Raw genomic sequence first — 18306 nt, forward strand, 5'->3', positions numbered from 1 at the left:
AGTAACATACACAAGTCTCTGGTAAACCAAGTTGATGGTGGTTGGTGCCCGCAGCCGGCTGCGTCAGGTCCCGCACCCGGTTGGTGGTCTCTGCCTTTTTCCTGCACCGTGTTGTGTATCTGTGGACTGCCTGCGCTTCAGTGACGGGAGTCCGCTCCCCAGCTTTGTGAATGTCGGGAGAGCCCTTTTGCCCGCAGACGCTGGCCCGTGGGATCTCTCTGCCTGTGCGGTGGCTTTCTATCCCCCTCGTTGGGCTGTTGTCTTCAGTTGGGACTTTGGGTAGGAAAGGACCTATAGTCCAGACCGCAATCAGTTAATTAACTCGGTCCAGTAGCTTCTGGACCTCGTTTTAGAGTCCGAGTACCCCCCTTTGTGCTCCGGTTTCCGAGTCGGTTCCCCGGGTCGGTACCGGCGGGCCACTACCTACCCTGTCTCGGTCCACAACGGTTCCACCGAGCCGTCTTCCTGGCTCCTGCAGGCTGAGGCCACCGCTTGCCTCCTAGCCAAAGATGCCCGGGCTCCAACCCTGGCACCTGTCAGATTTCTGCAGACCTGGGCACAGGCCTGCTTCTACTCTCCTTCACTCTTGTCAACTCATCTGCTCTGTTTTCCTGCCTCAGGCTCTCTGGACTTCTCGGTGGGCGTGGCCAACCGCCTGGCTCTGCCTTCTGGTGTGTCCATCAAGCACTGAGAGAGGGAACTAGGTTTTAATGGTTGGCTGGTGACACCTTATTAGGGGACAGGTGTTGTGCGGGGCGCTATCTGTGACTACCTGGCTAGTCCAGTGCGTCACATAAGCATCAAATGTTATCTCCTATCTCAGTAATAGCAAAATCTGTGTTCACCGATGACAGATTTTTCCTGTGAATTATGAGTTTTGAAAATAAATGATCAGTCCAGGAGGAGAAAGAAGCCAATCTCTCTGATAGGATATATAAAGAAGTTTCTTATTTACACTTGTACTATTGACTTGGGTCTTTTAAAGAGTAACTGTGATTATTTTTTTTTTACCTAACTTTCTGTCTCTAAAGTGTTCAGGTCAGTCTCCAAGGGGGAGGGAAAAATAAAAGCCGTTTTAATGTTTTCTTGGTGACATCCTTTTCTTGGCCATCACATAAATTTCTGTTTTAAGTTGACAGCTGCAACTTATGGTATGAATAGATAAGATATTACTAGAAGACACAAGGTTTGTAGTCTTTCTAACATTTTAGTCTCCTTTGTTTATTCACTACTTTCCCTGCAAGCCATTTTTCTTCTTTTGACCTGCTGGGATTCATAACCTTCAAGCTGAGCAGCAAAACGCTTTTCTGAGATATAAAGACTGTGCATAGGAAAACAAATTATTTTAACATCCAAGACACATTGTATTGTAGCTAAGCATTAGTTTTCAATTTTCTCTTTTGAAAAGATCTTACGGCTTAGATTAATAAATCCATTTATCTGCACTTTACATGGGAGTTATAAAATAGTAAATAAGCTTTAAATATTTTAGGACTGCCACCATGCACAGAATGCAAATGTGTGCACAGAACGTCCCATTGGTATATTATACCAGGGGCTAAAAATCTCAGACGGCTGAATAATGCCGCGTTCTGAAGGTGAAGTATTGATAAAGGTGATAACGTCATGTCAATTAGACAGACTGTCTAATAATAATAATGTCTTAATGCCCTGATTATGCCCCAGTATGAGCAATGGGCACAGAAAGAAGTCTCAATATAATTGTTGGTCTTGATGCTTTGAATGTCTGCTTCTGATATATGTGAAATGTAGTAACAATTTTTATATAATGAAAGACTAGTAGATTATTAACGCCATGTAATGCCTCAATGTCAGCATCTAGGTCATGTTGCTTTCAATTACCTTGCTAACTGCTCTCACTTCCACTTTAATTCATTAAAACTCAGTTACCTTTCCCTCTTTTCTGGTTCTTTTTCTTTATGATTTCCTGTCATCCCTTCATACGGGCAGTAAAGGTTCAAAGGAGCAGCGAAAAGCAAGTTCCATGGGACAGCTCAACCAACAGCCACCGCCGCCTCACCAACCAACATTATAACACCTACCACCCTGACCATTGCAGGACGTCAGCCATGAAATGCCAGAAACCACCTCCTCAAAAACTCCTTCGTAATGAGCCACCTTTACTTTCTACCTCTTTCTTTCTCCTCTCTTCTTCATGCTTTCTCATTTCAGGCATAACAGCATTGCTTGCTTTACTTCTCCATACTAATAAAGATATGACATTGATATGCTGTTCTCCGTTATGCCCCCTGATAGAAATGATGATAGCATGAGATATTAAGTTACAAAAACAAAACCGTGCTAGATCCATCGTGCCACGTATTATGTATTACCGTGGCACAAATATGGAACATTAGTCCAACACATTGGGCTACCTAGGAGTCACATGGTGTTTTTATTTAATATAATATATGGGGTTTTTTTACTAATTATGTAGCAACAAATCATGTGCAAAAAAAAGCAAATTTTGGGGTTTTCTTTGGGTCATTAGGATAAAGCCAGATGAAGCTACTGAGGCATCGCTTTGACGTGGTCAAAAACCAATCTTCTTTTGTTGTTGTTTTTTATTTGTATAAACAAACTTATTTTGATCGTGCAATTTTTCACTACCCTTACTAGACTTAGACTAAATCTGGCCATATAGATTAGATGGCTGTTAGCCAAAGGATGCTTTGGCTGATCATTTAGCCGACATTCCCATACACAGGATCGCTCACTTGGCCAAGTGCTCCCATGTTCTTTGAGAAAGCCGCTTGCTGACACGTTGTCCGACGGCTTATCTTAAGGCCCCGTCACACTAAGCAACATCGCTAGCAACATCGCTGCTAACGAACAACTTTTGTGATGTTGCTAGCGATGTTGCTGTGTGTGACATCCAGCAACAACCTGGCCCCTGCTGTGAGGTCGTTGGTTGTTGCTGAATGTCCTGGGCCATTTTTAAGTTGTTGCTGTCCCGCTGTGAAGCACAGATCGCTGTGTGTGACAGCGAGACAGCAACAACTAAATGTGCAGGAGCAGGAGCCGGCTTCTGCGGAGACTGGTAACCACTGTAAACATCGGGTAACCAAGAAGCCCTGTCCTTGGTTACCCAATATTTACCTTTGTTACCAGCCTCCACCGCTCTCACTGTCAGTGCCGGCTCCTGCTCTGTGCACATGTAGCTGCAGGACACATCGGGTTAATTAACCCGATGTGTGCTGTAGCTTAGGAGAGCAGGGAGCCAGCGCTAAGCATTGTGCGCTGCTCCCTGCTCTGTGCACATTTAGCTGCAGCACACATCGGGTAATTAACCCGATGTGTGCTGTAACTAGGAGAGCAGGGAGCCAGCGCTCAGTGTGCGCTGCTCCCTGTTCTCTGCACGTGTAGCTGCGTGCGCTGGTAACCAAGGTAAATATCGGGTTGGTTACCCGATATTTACCTTAGTTACCAAGCGCAGCATCTTCCACGCGGCGCTGGGGGCTGGTCACTGGTTGCTGGTGAGCTCACCAGCAACTCGTGTAGCCACGCTCCAGCGATCCCTGCCAGGTCAGGTTGCTGGTGGGATCACTGGAGCGTCGCAGTGTGACATCTCACCAGCAACCTCCTAGCAACTTACCAGCGATCCCTATCGTTGTTGGGATCGCTGGTAAGTTGCTTAGTGTGACTGGACCTTTAGAGAAAATGATGCAATCAGCAAGTGTACGATCAATATCTATTCCTCACATTCAACAGTCAGTAAGTGCTGCCCCCATGCACATTAGACTGTCGGCTGAACCCGTCTATATGGGCGTATTCAGCCAACTTTAGTCTGAGGATGGGGGCCAGAAAACGGAGAAAGCCTCAATCATCAATATAAAATAATAAACTTTATTATATCATAAATATTAGATATTAGAAAAACACACCCAGTGATTGTGAACACACACAGGGGCATACGAGGAGATTATAGGAGCAACCTAAATGGGACCCTTATATTCTCTTTAAGAGGTCAAGCTCCTATCTATCCTCGGGGTGATGTACAAATATATATACATATAGCGCCGTGCTTTTCTCTGGGCGCCCCCGTTCAGAATCAATTTTTCCTCAATGCACCCTCAATAAAAAGTATTAGCCACTAACGGGGCAGGGAAATGGAGGAGAGGGGAGAAGACATTCTCTATGGGGTCCCTATCTCACCCTATGAAACCTCACTCCTACCTACCAACGGAGGGTGTGACGTAGTAACTGTTTTGGGCGCCCCCGTTCCACGTCGGCTTGCCCTTAATGCGCCCTGACTAGAAGTGAATTAATACTAAAAAATGGCACAACACTCGTACGTGATTCAAGATGATGGAGTTATGAACCCACAACCTGTAATTTGATAGCATAGATATCCTTTCTCAACAGGATTATAATCAATAATCAATATGCTATTACTTAAATCCGTACGTTTGTAACCATTATGCATGGAAACACACAAAAAACTTCAAACTATGCAGGTATATCAAGATGCACTTAGATAGTCATGAAGATAAGCAGATTCATCAATCGTGCATTTTAGTTTTTAGGGTAATCCTACATGTTAAGAAGCAAAACAACACATCAAAATGCAACAATTTAGCACTCAAAGAGGGAATTGTTAAATTCCAACTACTTCCCTTCAGATGAATGTTTTCATACCGCATCTTGATATACCTGCATAGTTTGAAGTTTTTTGTGTGTTTCCATGCATAATGGTTACAAACGTACGGATTTAAGTAATAGCATATTGATTATTGATTATAATCCTGTTGAGAAAGGATATCTATGCTATCAAATTACAGGTTGTGAGTTCATAACTCCATCATCTTGAATCACGTACGAGTGTTGTGCCATTTTTTAGTATTAATTCACTTCTAGTCAGGGCGCATTAAGGGCAAGCCGACGTGGAACGGGGGCGCCCAAAACAGTTACGGCGTCACACCCTCCGTTGGTAGGTAGGAGTGAGGTTTCATAGGGTAAGATAGGGACCCCATAGAGAATGTCTTCTCCCCTCTCCTCCATTTCCCTGCCCCGTTAGTGGCTAATACTTTTTATTGAGGGTGCATTGAGGAAAAATTGATTCTGAACGGGGGCGCCCAGAGAAAAGCACGGCGCTATATGTATATATATTTGTACATCATCCCGTAGGATAGATAGGAGCTTGACCTCTTAAAGAGAATATAAGGGTCCCATTTAGGTTGCTCCTATAATCTCCTTGTATGCCCCTGTGTGTGTTCACAATCACTGGGTGTGTTTTTCTAATATCTAATATTTATGATATAATAAAGTTTATTATTTTATATTGATGATTGAGGCTTTCTCCGTTTTCTGGTTCCAAAACTCAATTCAATTGAACCGTTTTTTTATAATTACCTGAGGATGGGGGCCAAAAGTTTTAAAAGCTGGGAAGGAATTATACTGTGCCTTGAAAAAGTATTAACTTTTCCACTTTTTTCACTTTGCACCCACAAACGTATTTTATTGGGATTTTATATGCTATACCAACACTAATTATCAGGTATTTGTAAAGTGCAAAGGAAACGATACATGGTTACTTTAAATATTTCATAAATCTGAAAATTGTGACTTGCATTTGTATTCAACCCCCTATAGTGTGAAACCCCTAAGAAAATTGAGTTCACCTGTGTATAATTAATTCTCAGCATAATTACAACTATTCTGTAAAGCCTTCAGAGGTTTGTTTGAGAACATTACGGATCAAACAGCATCATGAAACTAAGCAGGGTTAGGTTATTAAAAAAAAAAAAATAGCCCAAGTGTGAACGTCTCATTGGGCACTGTTTAGTCCTTCAGCCAAAAATGGTAGGAGTATGGCACAACTGCAAACCTACCAATACATTGCTGTCCACCTAACCTGACATCCCAAACAAGGAGAGCACTAATTAGAGATTGAGCCAAGATGCCAATGGTTATTCTGAGGGAGCTGAAGAGATCCTCAGTTTAGGTGAGAGAATCTGTCCACAACTAATAATCGTAATCTACACAAATCTGGCCATTATTACAGATTGTCGGAAAAAAAAGCAAGTTTGGAAAGCAAGACATAAGATGTCATGTTTGCAGTTTTCTAAACGCCATGTAGGGGACACAGTGAGCAAGTGGAAGACTTTGCTCTGGTCAGATGAGACCAAAGTAAAACCTTTTGGACTAAATGCAAAACGCTATGTGTAATGGAAAACAAACACTGCACATCACCCTGAAAACACCATATCCACTGTCAAACTTTTTACCAGTAAGGACAGGAAAGCTGGCCAGAGGTGATGGGAATATAGATGGAGCTAAATATAAGGAAATCCAGGAGGAAAACCTTTCAGAGCCTGCATCTTCCAGCAAGACGACTATGACCATAAACATACTACTAAAGCTAAATAGAATGGTTTAGACTAAAGAATATTCATATGTTTGAATAGTCCAGACCTAAATCCCAGTGAGAATCTCTGGCAAGACTTGAAAATTACTGTTCACAGACGTTCTTCATCCAATCTCACTGAGCTAAAGCTATTTTGCCAAGAAGAATGGGCAAAAATTTCAGCCTCAACATTTGCAAAGAGGGTAGATCTATACCCCTAAAGAGTTGCATCAGGAATTGCAGCGAAAGGTGGTCCAACCTACAAATCATTGATTCAGAGGGACAGAATACAAATGCATGTTACAATTTTTAGATTTATATTTTAAAATACCGTATATACTCTAGTATAAACTGACCCGAGTATAAGCCGAGGCCCCTAATTTTACCACAAAAAATTGGGAAACCGTATTGACTCGAATATAAGCCTAGGGTGGGATATGCAGTAGCTACTGGTAATTTCAAAAATAAAAATAGATACCAATAAAATGTAATGTGCCCCATCCTTGCCCCCCCCCCCTTATAGTAATGTTCTCCATACTTGTCTCCTGTAGTAATTTGCTCATCCTTGTGGCCCATCCAGTAGTAATTATTATTATTATTATTTATTTATAGGACACCATTGATTCCATGGTGCTGTACATGAGAAGGGGGTTACATACTGAACACATATACAAGTTACAATAGACAGACTAGTACAGAGGAAAGAGTATGTGCCCATCCTTGTGCCCCATCCTGTAGTAATGTGCCCATCCTGTTGTAATGTGCCTATTTTGTAGTAATGTGCCTATCCTGTAGTAATGTGCCCATCCTTGTGACCCATCCTGTAGTAATGTGCTCCATTTGTGTGCCCCATCCTGTAATAATGTGCCCATCCTTTAGTAATGACCTAATTCCGGTCCTTCTTGTCCCCTATTATGCCGTTGTTCACATACACACAAATATTCTCACCTGTCCTCCATTCCTGCGATGTCCTCATACCTGCTTCTTGCAGACCGCAGGCACATAGACCTCTCCATGATCACTTCTGGTGCAAGGGGACGGGGTTGCTGTCATCGCTTTACTTCAGTTGAATGCATTCAACTGCAGCAAAGCGCTGACAGCAAAGGCAGCCCTGCCATCGATGGGTGCTTCTTTCAGATCGCAGGCACATAGACCTCTCCATGATCGTGTCCAGTCGACGTGGTTGCCTCTCCCGTCAGCAACCAGCAGTTTATTGCATTTGAATGCTTTGCGGTGCCGCAAAGCATTCAACTGAAGTAAAGCGATGATTGCAGCGGCAGTTCCGTGCATCGGACGCGATCATGGAGGGGTCTCTGTGCCTGCGGTCAGCAAGAAGCAGGTAAGGTATACTCACTCGAGTATAAGCCGAGGGGGGGTGTTTTCAGCATAACAAAATGGGCTGAAAAACTTGGTGTATACTCAAGAATATACGGCATTTAGAAAACCATGTATTATTTGCTTTACTCTTTACAAATTGAGTTACTTTGTGTTGGTTTATCACATAAAATTCCAATAAAATACATTCAAGTTTGTGAGTGTAATATGGGAAAGTTCACAGTCATGAATCCTTTTTGGAGACACCGTACATACTCATACTAACATGCTTGAAGATCTACACAGAGGTGCTGACTTCATTAAGTGGCTTGCATCTCAAAATTAATTCAGCACCCTCTACTCCAGTAAGTATGGCGCAGCACAAGCATGCGCTATGCCAGTCTTGATGAATTGGCCCCATACTTTTTACATTGATGTTCCATTTATCTATTTTTAACTGACCTATTACAAAGAGTCAGTAGATGAAAAAAAAATGTTCAGAAATTTTCTCTGCTTCACTTTTTAAACTAGGATGAGCATAAATGAATGGAAAATGGATAAAACATGAGAAAAACGGTTCATTTCACAAACATGTGAAAACTGAAACGGATGTGTAAATAGAGCCTAATTATTAAGATTAGCACTTCCCGATTAGGATGCCCTATAGGCATTGACCAATTTTTCTTTTGGATGTCTTGACTGAATCCACTCCATTATAGGAGAAGTAACTGGAGAAATAACACATGTAGGTAATGGATTAATACAAAAGAATAAAATATAAAACAGAATTTAGGGATAACAGATGGAATAAAACACAATAGTTTAAGGCCACTCCATAAATACATATATTCAAAGAAGAAAGAAGGGAGTCTTAAAGGGTCAATCATGATGTAATCAAAAAAACATAGAGTACCTTGTGCATATCAAAAAAACATAGACTACCTTGTGCATATCTTTTAATGTATTGTCTCCTTGTGTAGCCTGATTATTTAATAAATTGATATATATATCAATTTATTAAATAATCAGGCTACACAAGGAGACAATACATTAAACGACAATATGGGAAATTCATAAAGTGCAGGAAATAGAGCTCAGAGAAAAGTTCCCAGACCAAAGATCTCTGCCATAATAATTAAAGTAGCACACGGGGATATAGCAATGCTCCCTATTAAATTACAAGAGAAATCATAGAGAATATCATATCCCCCCCCCGAAGAAGCAACGCAGTGATACGCGTTGGGGCTTCCTCCCGCTGGTACCGGACCTCTGCCTTGGCACTTGCCTTTATTGTGCTCTACATCATGGGTAGGTAGCAATGCTTCTATGATATTCTCTATGATTTCTCTTGTAATTTAATAGGGAGCATTGCTATATCCCCGTGTGCTACTTCAATTATTATGGCAGAGATCTTTGGTCTGGGAACTTTTCTCTGAGCTCTATTTCCTACACTTTATGAATTTCCCATATTGTCTTTTAATGTATTGTCTCCTTGTGTAGCCTGATTATTTAATAAATTGATATATATTTTGATATGCACAAGGTAGTCTATGTTTTTTTCATTACATCATGATTGGCCCTTTAAGACTCCCTTCTTTCTTCTTTGAATAAAAGAATAAAATATGTAGTTTTCCACGTCTTCTAGTTGGTGTACCGCTAATAATTTAAGTATGGAACATAGTGATCTGAAAATGAAAATATTAAGACACTAACTTTTTTGTTTTTCTCGTTTTATGTTCTTTCACCCATGTCTGTCATTGTTGTGGACAAGTTGTGTTGTGTATCCATAAGTATTGAAGCAGTAGTGGCTTGTATATGTACCCATAGATCTGAGCACATATATTACTGTTCTGTTGCTCGATGACATTTTTTTACTGATACATTAGTTTAGTTTGTCGTTATGATGTGCAAAATGGTTGCAAACATCATTTACCTATGTGGAAGATCAATTATGAATGTAAAAGCATGTCAAATGAAAAGTGCTTAGTAAATTGCCGTAGCTGTTATATTATGGAGACTCCAAATGATTTCTGATTGAGCACATCTCTGTCTATTAATTATTATATATGAAAAGTGAAAACATCTGGTTTTCTCTTCCTTTCAAGTAAAACAAATTAAAAAATACATACATAATGTAGTAAAATGACTAAATCATTCTGAAATGGAATGCAGCAGTCCAAGTAGATTAATGGTACCTAGATGTTATGTTCATTAAAGGGGTTTTCCCACTAACAAAGTTAATTTTAATCAATAGATGTTGGAAAAATAAGAAGTTCCACAATTGGATGGGTTAAAAAAATGTTCCTGTGCTGAGATAATCTTATATTTTTCGCTTTATAAGACGCACCTGATTATAAGATGCACCCCCAAATTTGGTGAAAGAAAGGAGAATTTTTTTTTAATGTTAAACGGGGTCCGTCTTATAATGCCAGTGTCCATCTAACAAATCATAAAGGGTATATGTCCCTCATAGCCCCCCATCCTATAATTAACCTGCTTAATTTGGATATGGCCCCCTTGTGCTGGCACACGTCCCCCATTGATGGCACACGTCCCCTATTTATGCTACACGTCCCCCTGTGCTGGAACACGTCCCCTATTGCTGGAACACGTCCCCTATTGCTGGCACATATCCCCTACAGCTGGCACAGGTCTCCTATAGATCGCACACGTCTCCTACAGCTGGTACAGGTCTTCCTATGGATGGCACACATCCCCCTCTGCTGCCCATGGCCCCCAAGGATGGCACACGTCCCCCTGTGCTGCCCATGGCCCCCTATGGATGGCACACCTCCCCCTGTGTTAGATATGGCCCCCTATGGATGGCACACCTCCCCCTGTGTTAGATATGGCCCCCTATAGATGGCACACCTCCCCCTGTGTTAGATATGACCCCTATGGATGGCACACCTCCCCCTGTGTTAGATATTGCCCCCATGCTGCTGCCCATAGTAAAATAAACACTTTACTTTGCCTTCTCCAGCGCTGTCCTCCCTCGTGTTTCCCTCCATGCAGCTGAGCTCCTCCATTTCCTGGTTCTCGGTGCCAGTCATGTGATCGGCACAGCAGAGTGATATCATCTCTGCGTGCCTGATCACAGCGGCAGCAGGAGAACGGGAGATCAGCACTGCAGGAGGTAAATAGAGTTTTTTATTTTACTATGGGCAGCAGCAAGGGGGCCATATCTAACACGGGGGGGGGGGGCATGTGCCATCAAAGGGGGACGGAGGCACATATAATATGCGCCGCTACCCCAGCCCATCACCGCGGTGCAGTTTCAGCACCACAGTGATGGACAGCGGCAGCGCATATTATATGAGCGGGAGCAGGAGATCTAACGCTGCCTTCCTGCAGCTTTCATCAGCCACCAGCAGCACTCCAGAGCTGCCCCCACCTCCCCTGGACTCTAGTATGTATGTATGTGTGTATGTGTGTGTGTATATATATTATATATATATATATATATATACACACACCCCCTCCGTATATTCGGATTATAAGACGCACCCCCTACTTTCCCCCAAAATTTGGGGGAACAAAAGTGCGTCTTATAATGCGAAAAATACAGTATGTGCTCCTGCTGTGTACTTTGTAATGGCCGTGTCTGACTGTACAGGGACATGACCTGATCATATCACAGCTCTTGGGCCATCGAGAAAGTGAAAAAGTATAAAGACATTACAGCATGGGATTGCAAATTATTCTTTCTTTGAGGTAAAACATTTTTTAAAAATGGGCATGGAAATGTTTTAACTCACAAAAAGAATCCCCAGTGGTCCAATGCTGTAATGTTTGTATACTGTTTTACTTCCTTCCCGACACAGGAGATGTGGTATAATCAGACCATATTTTTGTACAGTCAGACACAACCATTACACAGTACATAGCAGGGACACATTTATAACATTATCTCAGCACAGGAACATTTTTTTTTAAAACACATCCAGTTGTGGAAATTTATTATTTTTCCAAGATCTATTGACTAAAATTAACTTTAAAATTAACTTTGTTCTTAAAAAAACTCCTTTTAGCTCCTATAATGGTTTTTCAATATACAGTACGTCATGCTTAAGGTAGAACATTTTGACATGCAAATATTTAACATGAACCTGTCATGTTGGAAATGGTATTTGATCTGCAGACAGAATGTTATAGACCAGGAGGAGCTGATCAGATTGATCTACAGTTTTAGTGGGAAAACCTTTCGGAAAAACTTGCATTTTATTGATTGAAATCCCTGGTATTTGTATGCATGACTTTAGTGGATGGTTCTATTCTTTGATTGACAGTCTGTGAATGCAGACATAGCTGTCAATCACAGAGTAGGACCGCCTACTCTATTTATGCATACATACACAGAGGATTAGAATATATATTTTCTAAGAATCTTATGTATCGTTTTGGTCATCTTGAACTTTTCTATACCATGCTGTATACAGATCGGACTACCACGACTGGTTTCTTTAACCCTTGTCTGGTATCCTAAAGTAAAATTACTAGTTGTACCAATCTGCACGGGGTCAGATTGACCTTATGATACAAGGCAAGTGTTAAAGGCAACCTGTCATGTCAAAAAACACTATTGACCTGCAGATGTGAGTTTAATATGCAAGTTAATGGCCTTACAACACTGCTTAGCTGCTGCACTGAAAGCCCGGCAACTGAAAAAAATGAATGTTATTTCTTTCGGCAGCCTCTGGCTTTCAGTCACAGAGATGCATCCGGAGCAGTTTGTCAACACTCAGCTCCCCCAGCACTGACTGACATTCTGCTCAGCATTGCATCTGTACAGAGCCGGTTGTCAGTCATTGCCAGTACGTGGTTACAGCCACCGCTGACTATGCACTCAGTGGTGATTGAAACTGATCTGGCCACATCTCTATAACTGAAAGCCTGAGGCTGTTGAAAGGACTAAGGTTCAGATTTATTTCTGGTAGCCAGGCATTTGGTAGGCTTTCAGTGTCGAAGCCGAGCAGTTTTAGAACGCTTTTAACCTGTAGATTAACCCCATTTCTGCAGGTTAATAGGGTTTTTTTTTGTCAGGACAGGATCACTTGTAAGGCTCCTACCAATCCTTATAGTGTGCCCAATCATTGATTCCACATTGATCACAATGAGTTTGATAGTTTCTTTTTTGTTTTTTTTTGTTTTTTTTATAACTGTTGATAACAGTTGAATTGTTCTGTCATATAAGCAGCTCCTTGTGATTTTTCCATTTAATGTCAATGCAGTGGAGTATTCAAAAGCCGCATCTAAGTAAAGTGCCCTGAGTATTGTGTACTATGTGTACTCTTTCTTACAGCAGCATTGGTATCTTCATCCTTCTCTCCTACCTCCATGAGTGCATACAGTCTAAGCTCGCTCAACACGGGGACTCTACCTCGCAGTCTGTACCCTACCAGTCCACGAGGAACGCTAATGAGAAGGAGAATGAAGAAGAAGGACTTCAAAAGTTCATGTATGTTGCTTCACAAAGCTTTCCTTTTCAACAGTATAGTATAAGTACACTATTCATTCTAGCTGTTCTTACTTTGCAGTGATTACATTGTAAAACCTTGTACTTTCTGATAAACGTCCTGCAGGCTTACTTTATTTTTTTAATCAGATAAAATTTTATTTTACACCAGGTATACAAAACATTCAACAATAATGAGCAGAACTATAAACTTTCCCTCCCCAACATCCCCTCCCCCCTCAGCGTACATATTACCCATATCATTATCAAAGATCTTACATTTTAACCCTTCAATAGCATATATTGGAATGTATGGAACTAACTATCTCTGCCCATAGTCCAACATCTCCCAACTCTAATATTTATCCATATTGCAACCACGGCTTCCACAATCTATCAAAAAGTGCAAGTTGTTTCTTTTTCCCATATATGCTTCTCTCCATTCGAACAATATGATTAACCTATGCGACAAATTCCCCTCTAGTCGGCGGGTCCCCTGCATCCAGTGTTTGGCAATTACTTTCCTTGCCGCATACAGCAGTATGGCTATTACTATTTTAAAATTGTTGTCTACTCTAATTTCCTCCACGTAACCTAGAAGACATACCAGGGGTTGTCTGGGAAGTTTACAGCTATAAGCTCCTTCTATTCTATTAAGAACAGTTATCCAAAAGGGAGCCAACCTGGGGCACATCCACATCATGTGGAAAATGCCGGCACCTTCTCCATTACATCTAGGACAGTCGGAGTGAATATATGCCCTATGCACCACGTAGAGGTGGGATAATCTTGCTGGTTCACTCATTGATAATTTCGGTATGTATTCCAAAACACTATCCCATACCTCATCAGTGATCCAGTCTATCTCTGCCTCCCATTTAGTCCTAGTGTTTACTGGGTGATCATGCAAATATGTATGCAGTAGGTCCCTATATATAGTAGATATGATTCCTCTTGTGGGCCCACTACTACACACATATTTCAGTACTAGGTCTGCCGGTACCAGCAATGATTGCTTAACCCCCTTAGCCACCACTGCATGCGCCAACCGTTTATATTGGTACCACCCAAGTGGGGATATCCCAACTGCAGGCTTACTTTAAAGGACTTTACGTGACTTGAAATTTTTTTAAATCATTCAGTAACTTTTCTTTATCGTTCCTATGGGAGACCCAGACCATGGGTGTATAGCTACTGCCTCCGGAGGACACACAAAGTTACTACACTCAAAACGTGTAGCTCCTCCCTCCCAGTATATACACCCCCTGCTAGCCAGTCCTAGCCAGTTTTTTGCTTTGTGTCAGGAGAGATCACACACACACATGCATCCTTTTTTGATTTTCATTTTTTCTACAGATTTGGAAGAAAAGCGGGTCCACTGGACCCCCGGCATGTCCCTTCACACCCCCCTGGCGGCGGTGCTGTTAAGGTTGATTCAGGGCAAGAGCCCTTCATGCCGCGCTCCTTCACCATCCCATGCTGGGGCTCTGGCTTGAAGTGGGAGCCAACACGGTTCTCACTGCTTTGCAGGAGACCGGCCTCCATCCGCAGCCCTTTGACAGGACCCTGCTGGACGGAGCACTGGACCCCCACCCCACCAGGGACTGGACCCTGCGTCTCAAAGCTAAGTATAGAGACGTTATTCAGAGCGTCCTTCTGCAATGTGGGGCACTTTATTAGGGGGACAGTGTTTGACTTTGATAATGCTGCTTGTACTGTGTTTCCGGCCGGTTCCACTGTTTTTTTCTGTGTACCGCGCCGATGATGCCTGATTTTCGGCCGCATGTTTAACTCTAGGTCCCGGCTTCAGCCGCGGCCTAGTTTCGTCTCGTTCCCCTGCATGTCAGTCATGCAGGGGGACGCTGCAGCGCCGCCCGCCGGCCGCTCTGCACAGGGGAGGACACTCCTTGTTGAGGAGATGATTCCCTCCCCTGTACATTTCTTAGCCCTCCGTTTCCCGCTCCTGGGTTAACCCCCGCCCTCCCCCCTCACTCTAGCGCCATTTTCTCAGCGTTCTTAGTACGCTGATCGGCGCTGGCTGCTCTGCAGTGCAGAGGGAGTAAATATATGGCTGGGGGTCCAGGCTTGGAACCTGGGGGGGCACTCACAGCGGCCTGACAAGTCACAACCTCTGGTTGTGCACTTTTATATACTATCAGGGCATCGTGAAGGAGTTAATTCTTTATTATAGAACCTCCTCCTCAGCAGCATGTCTCACTAGGAGCAAAGCTCCAAGGCTGTACACTACATGTTCTGCATGTAAGCTCATATTGCCTGAACCGGCAAGACCCATACTGTCATGGTTCTTAGGTGGTGGTGCCTCAGCCTGGAGTCTCCCCAGGCTGAACCCCTGTCTTGTGTTTTCTAGACATTCTAGACAGATCCCCCCACCTCTGCAGCAGGTCTCACAGAGCGAGGCTGCAGGCTGTTTTTTATTATCCACTGCTGGTAGTCTCGTACGGCTGTACCGAGCTCATAACCGCTGTGGCCCCTCAGCTTGGAGCCTCATGCATGGTCCCTCCAGCTGCTCCGGGTTCGGTGGCTGACCCCTGGGGGAATCTCTTTTTCCAGGGGTCGGCTGTCCCGGCATCCCCTGAGCATGCAACCCCCTTCTCAGGGCGTTTTTTGCTTGCTCAGCAAAGCTCACAGACCCCGTCCTCCTGACAGGGAGACGCAGGGTCCCCTGTCCTCCCCGTCCCGCAGCTCCGATACGAGCTGACCCACTGGACGAGGAGGATGTCTCTATCAGGGGCTCGGACGCTGCTTTACGTACTTTAATCCGTCCGTAGATGACGGGGATGCGAATGATTAGAGTCCATTATATTGGACCTCCAGCCGCCTGTATCAGGGGAGTATTCCCCGCTGGCAAAAAGGCATCAGTATACCTTTAACAAGACGAAGAGTGTGTTCCTTAACCACTCCAGTTTTCAACCCGCTGCGTCCAAGCCCGCAGCCTGTCCTGCAGATCCCACAGCGGGGTTCTGCTGCCTGTCTCCCCCTCCCATCAGAGGTGGTCAAGGAGTGTACTCATTCGCCAAGCGTGGCCACTCCGGTGTCCAGACTTTCAGCCCGGATAGTTGTATCAGTGGCTGACGGCACCTCTATAAGGATCCCACGGTACATTAACTTTGTACTGGACCTCAATCCGCCGGAGTTACCTTATCTAGGTGAACACAACGTGTGTTCCTTAACCACGCCAGTTTTCAGGCCCCTGTAACCAGCCCAGGGTCCGTTCTGACAGTCGCTTCCCATGAAGCGTGATTCTGAGGACTGGGTTTCCCCCGTCCACCAATGATGGTCAAGAGGTGGGCTCATTCACCTCAGGTGGCTCAGCCCGGACCGTTATGTCAGTGGCTGATGGCTCCTCAGAGGAGATGCATTCCCTCACAGGGACTCTATGCCCAAGACGGTTGCCTGAACTTCCAGACTTCAGTCTTTCCATCCTCTGCCAAGTCTGCCATGCTGGACACCGCACAGCGGTGGTTTTGGCTACTTTCCTCGCTATCCGCAGGTGTGGCTTCGGCAATGGAAGGCAGATGCCTCTATAGAGGTTCCTTGCTGGGCTCCCTTTTGGTGGGACCAGTCTCTTCGGAACCAACTAGGTGAAATTTAGGAAGCTCTCGGCGACGAGAGTTCTTCCTTGCCACAAACCTAAACCAGGGCAGGAATCAGTTGAGGTTTCGGTGGTTTCCGTTCCTCCTTCTGATCGTCCTCTGGCTCGGCCTTAGTTCATAGAACCAAATGGCTTGAAGCTGCGTCTTCAGAAGACCACAGGAGATGCTACCTCGGAGTCAGCTTCCTCCGAGCTATCTGGCCACGCCAACCACCTCCTTGGTCGGTGGCAGGCTCTCTCCACTTGGCGACGTATGGTTCTACCACGTCTCCGTTCAGTGGGGGCGAGTTTATATCTCCCATGGCTACAGGATGGAATTCTGTCCACCCGCCAAACAGATTTTTTCTGTCAACTCCTCCCGGCTCCAGGCCGCCGCCTTCTCACAGGCCGTGGCATTTCTTGCAGGCCAACGGAGTAATTGTTCCGGTTCCCGACTGGGAACGGTTCTGAGATTTTTGCTTACTTCTATTTCTAGTCCCCGAAGAGGGCGGTGCCTTCCGACCTGGATCTTTAGCTTTTCAAGCATGGTCAGGTGTGACGTTTTCACATGGAGTCTCGGTCTTGTTCCGTGTGTTTTTCACCGGATCAATCAAGAACCCAAGGAGATTCCCTAGCAGCCATCGGCATCAGGGATGCCTTTCGGCAAGGATCAATCGCAGTTTCACACCAGCGTTGACTACGTTTTGCCATCGGAGTGGTCCAATTCGTGGCTCTTCCCTTTGGGTTAGCCACGGCCCCTCGAGTATTCTCCTTGGGGCTACTGTGATTAGGGTCCTGCACCCCTAGGGGTTGGCAGTGATCGTTTGCCCTGGACAGTTTTCTTCTCGGGGTTTCATCCAGCGCAGACTCTTAGTAGAGTACTTCGCTTACTCTCGCCACTCTAATCTATTCGGGTGGCTTGTCATTCTGTCCAGGTCCACTCTGACTTCGCACCAGAGGTTTTCAGGGACGCAATTCGAGACTCTGTCGGCACTTGTGAAGCTGCTCTTAGTCGATCAGTAGTCCCTCCGGGTCGACATCGTTCTATCAGACACCAAATAAGGTGCTGGTCAGACGGTGGCGTCATTGGAAGCGATTCCTTGCCCAGTTTCTCCTGCGTCCTCTGAGACTGGAGGGTTTCCGCTGTACACGCGACCTCCCTCCTTCTCGGAGTGGTGGCTTCGCCACTGACCAGGGGCTCGTTGCAGTGGTGATTTCGGCCACTCTGTCTCAGGGATGCTCCTTCCTAGCCCCGTCCCGGGTGATCCTCACCAGGGTGCTGGTCTTTCCGCCTTGGGAGCAGTATATCTCCACCGTGGAGCACAGGACGCTTGGACTCTGTCCGATTCAGCCCTCTGGTTCAATGTGCTGGAAATCAGAGCTGTATCTCTAGCTCTCTAAGCCTTCACCATCTGTTGGCGGCTAGGCACATCGAGTCCAGTCGGACAACGTGACAGCGTTTTCCTACATCAACTTCCAGGGCGGGACATTCAGCCGTCTGGCAATCTTGGCGGCTCATCATTCTTCAGTGGACAAGGGACTCCTAGTCCATCATATCCGCAGCCCACATCCTAGATG

General features: G+C 44.5%; 1 protein-coding gene across 16 annotated transcripts in view; it reads left to right on the plus strand.

The window, feature by feature from the left end:
• Nucleotides 1-18306, plus strand: part of GRIP1 (glutamate receptor interacting protein 1) — an 809174-nt gene that overhangs the window by 736128 nt on the left and 54740 nt on the right. For 7 of the 16 annotated variants that reach the window (XM_075344840.1, XM_075344832.1, XM_075344834.1 and 4 more), the window contains exons 10-11: nucleotides 1972-2127; nucleotides 12984-13139. In XM_075344840.1, the coding sequence (XP_075200955.1) occupies nucleotides 1972-2127; nucleotides 12984-13139 (312 nt within the window). The remainder of the gene's footprint in view (nucleotides 1-1971; nucleotides 2128-12983; nucleotides 13140-18306) is intronic. The other 9 variants (XM_075344833.1, XM_075344835.1, XM_075344846.1 and 6 more) reach the window with 3 other exon arrangements.

The sequence above is a fragment of the Anomaloglossus baeobatrachus genome, chromosome 4 (assembly GCF_048569485.1).
Source record: "Anomaloglossus baeobatrachus isolate aAnoBae1 chromosome 4, aAnoBae1.hap1, whole genome shotgun sequence".
Taxonomy (NCBI): Eukaryota; Metazoa; Chordata; class Amphibia; order Anura; family Aromobatidae; genus Anomaloglossus; species Anomaloglossus baeobatrachus.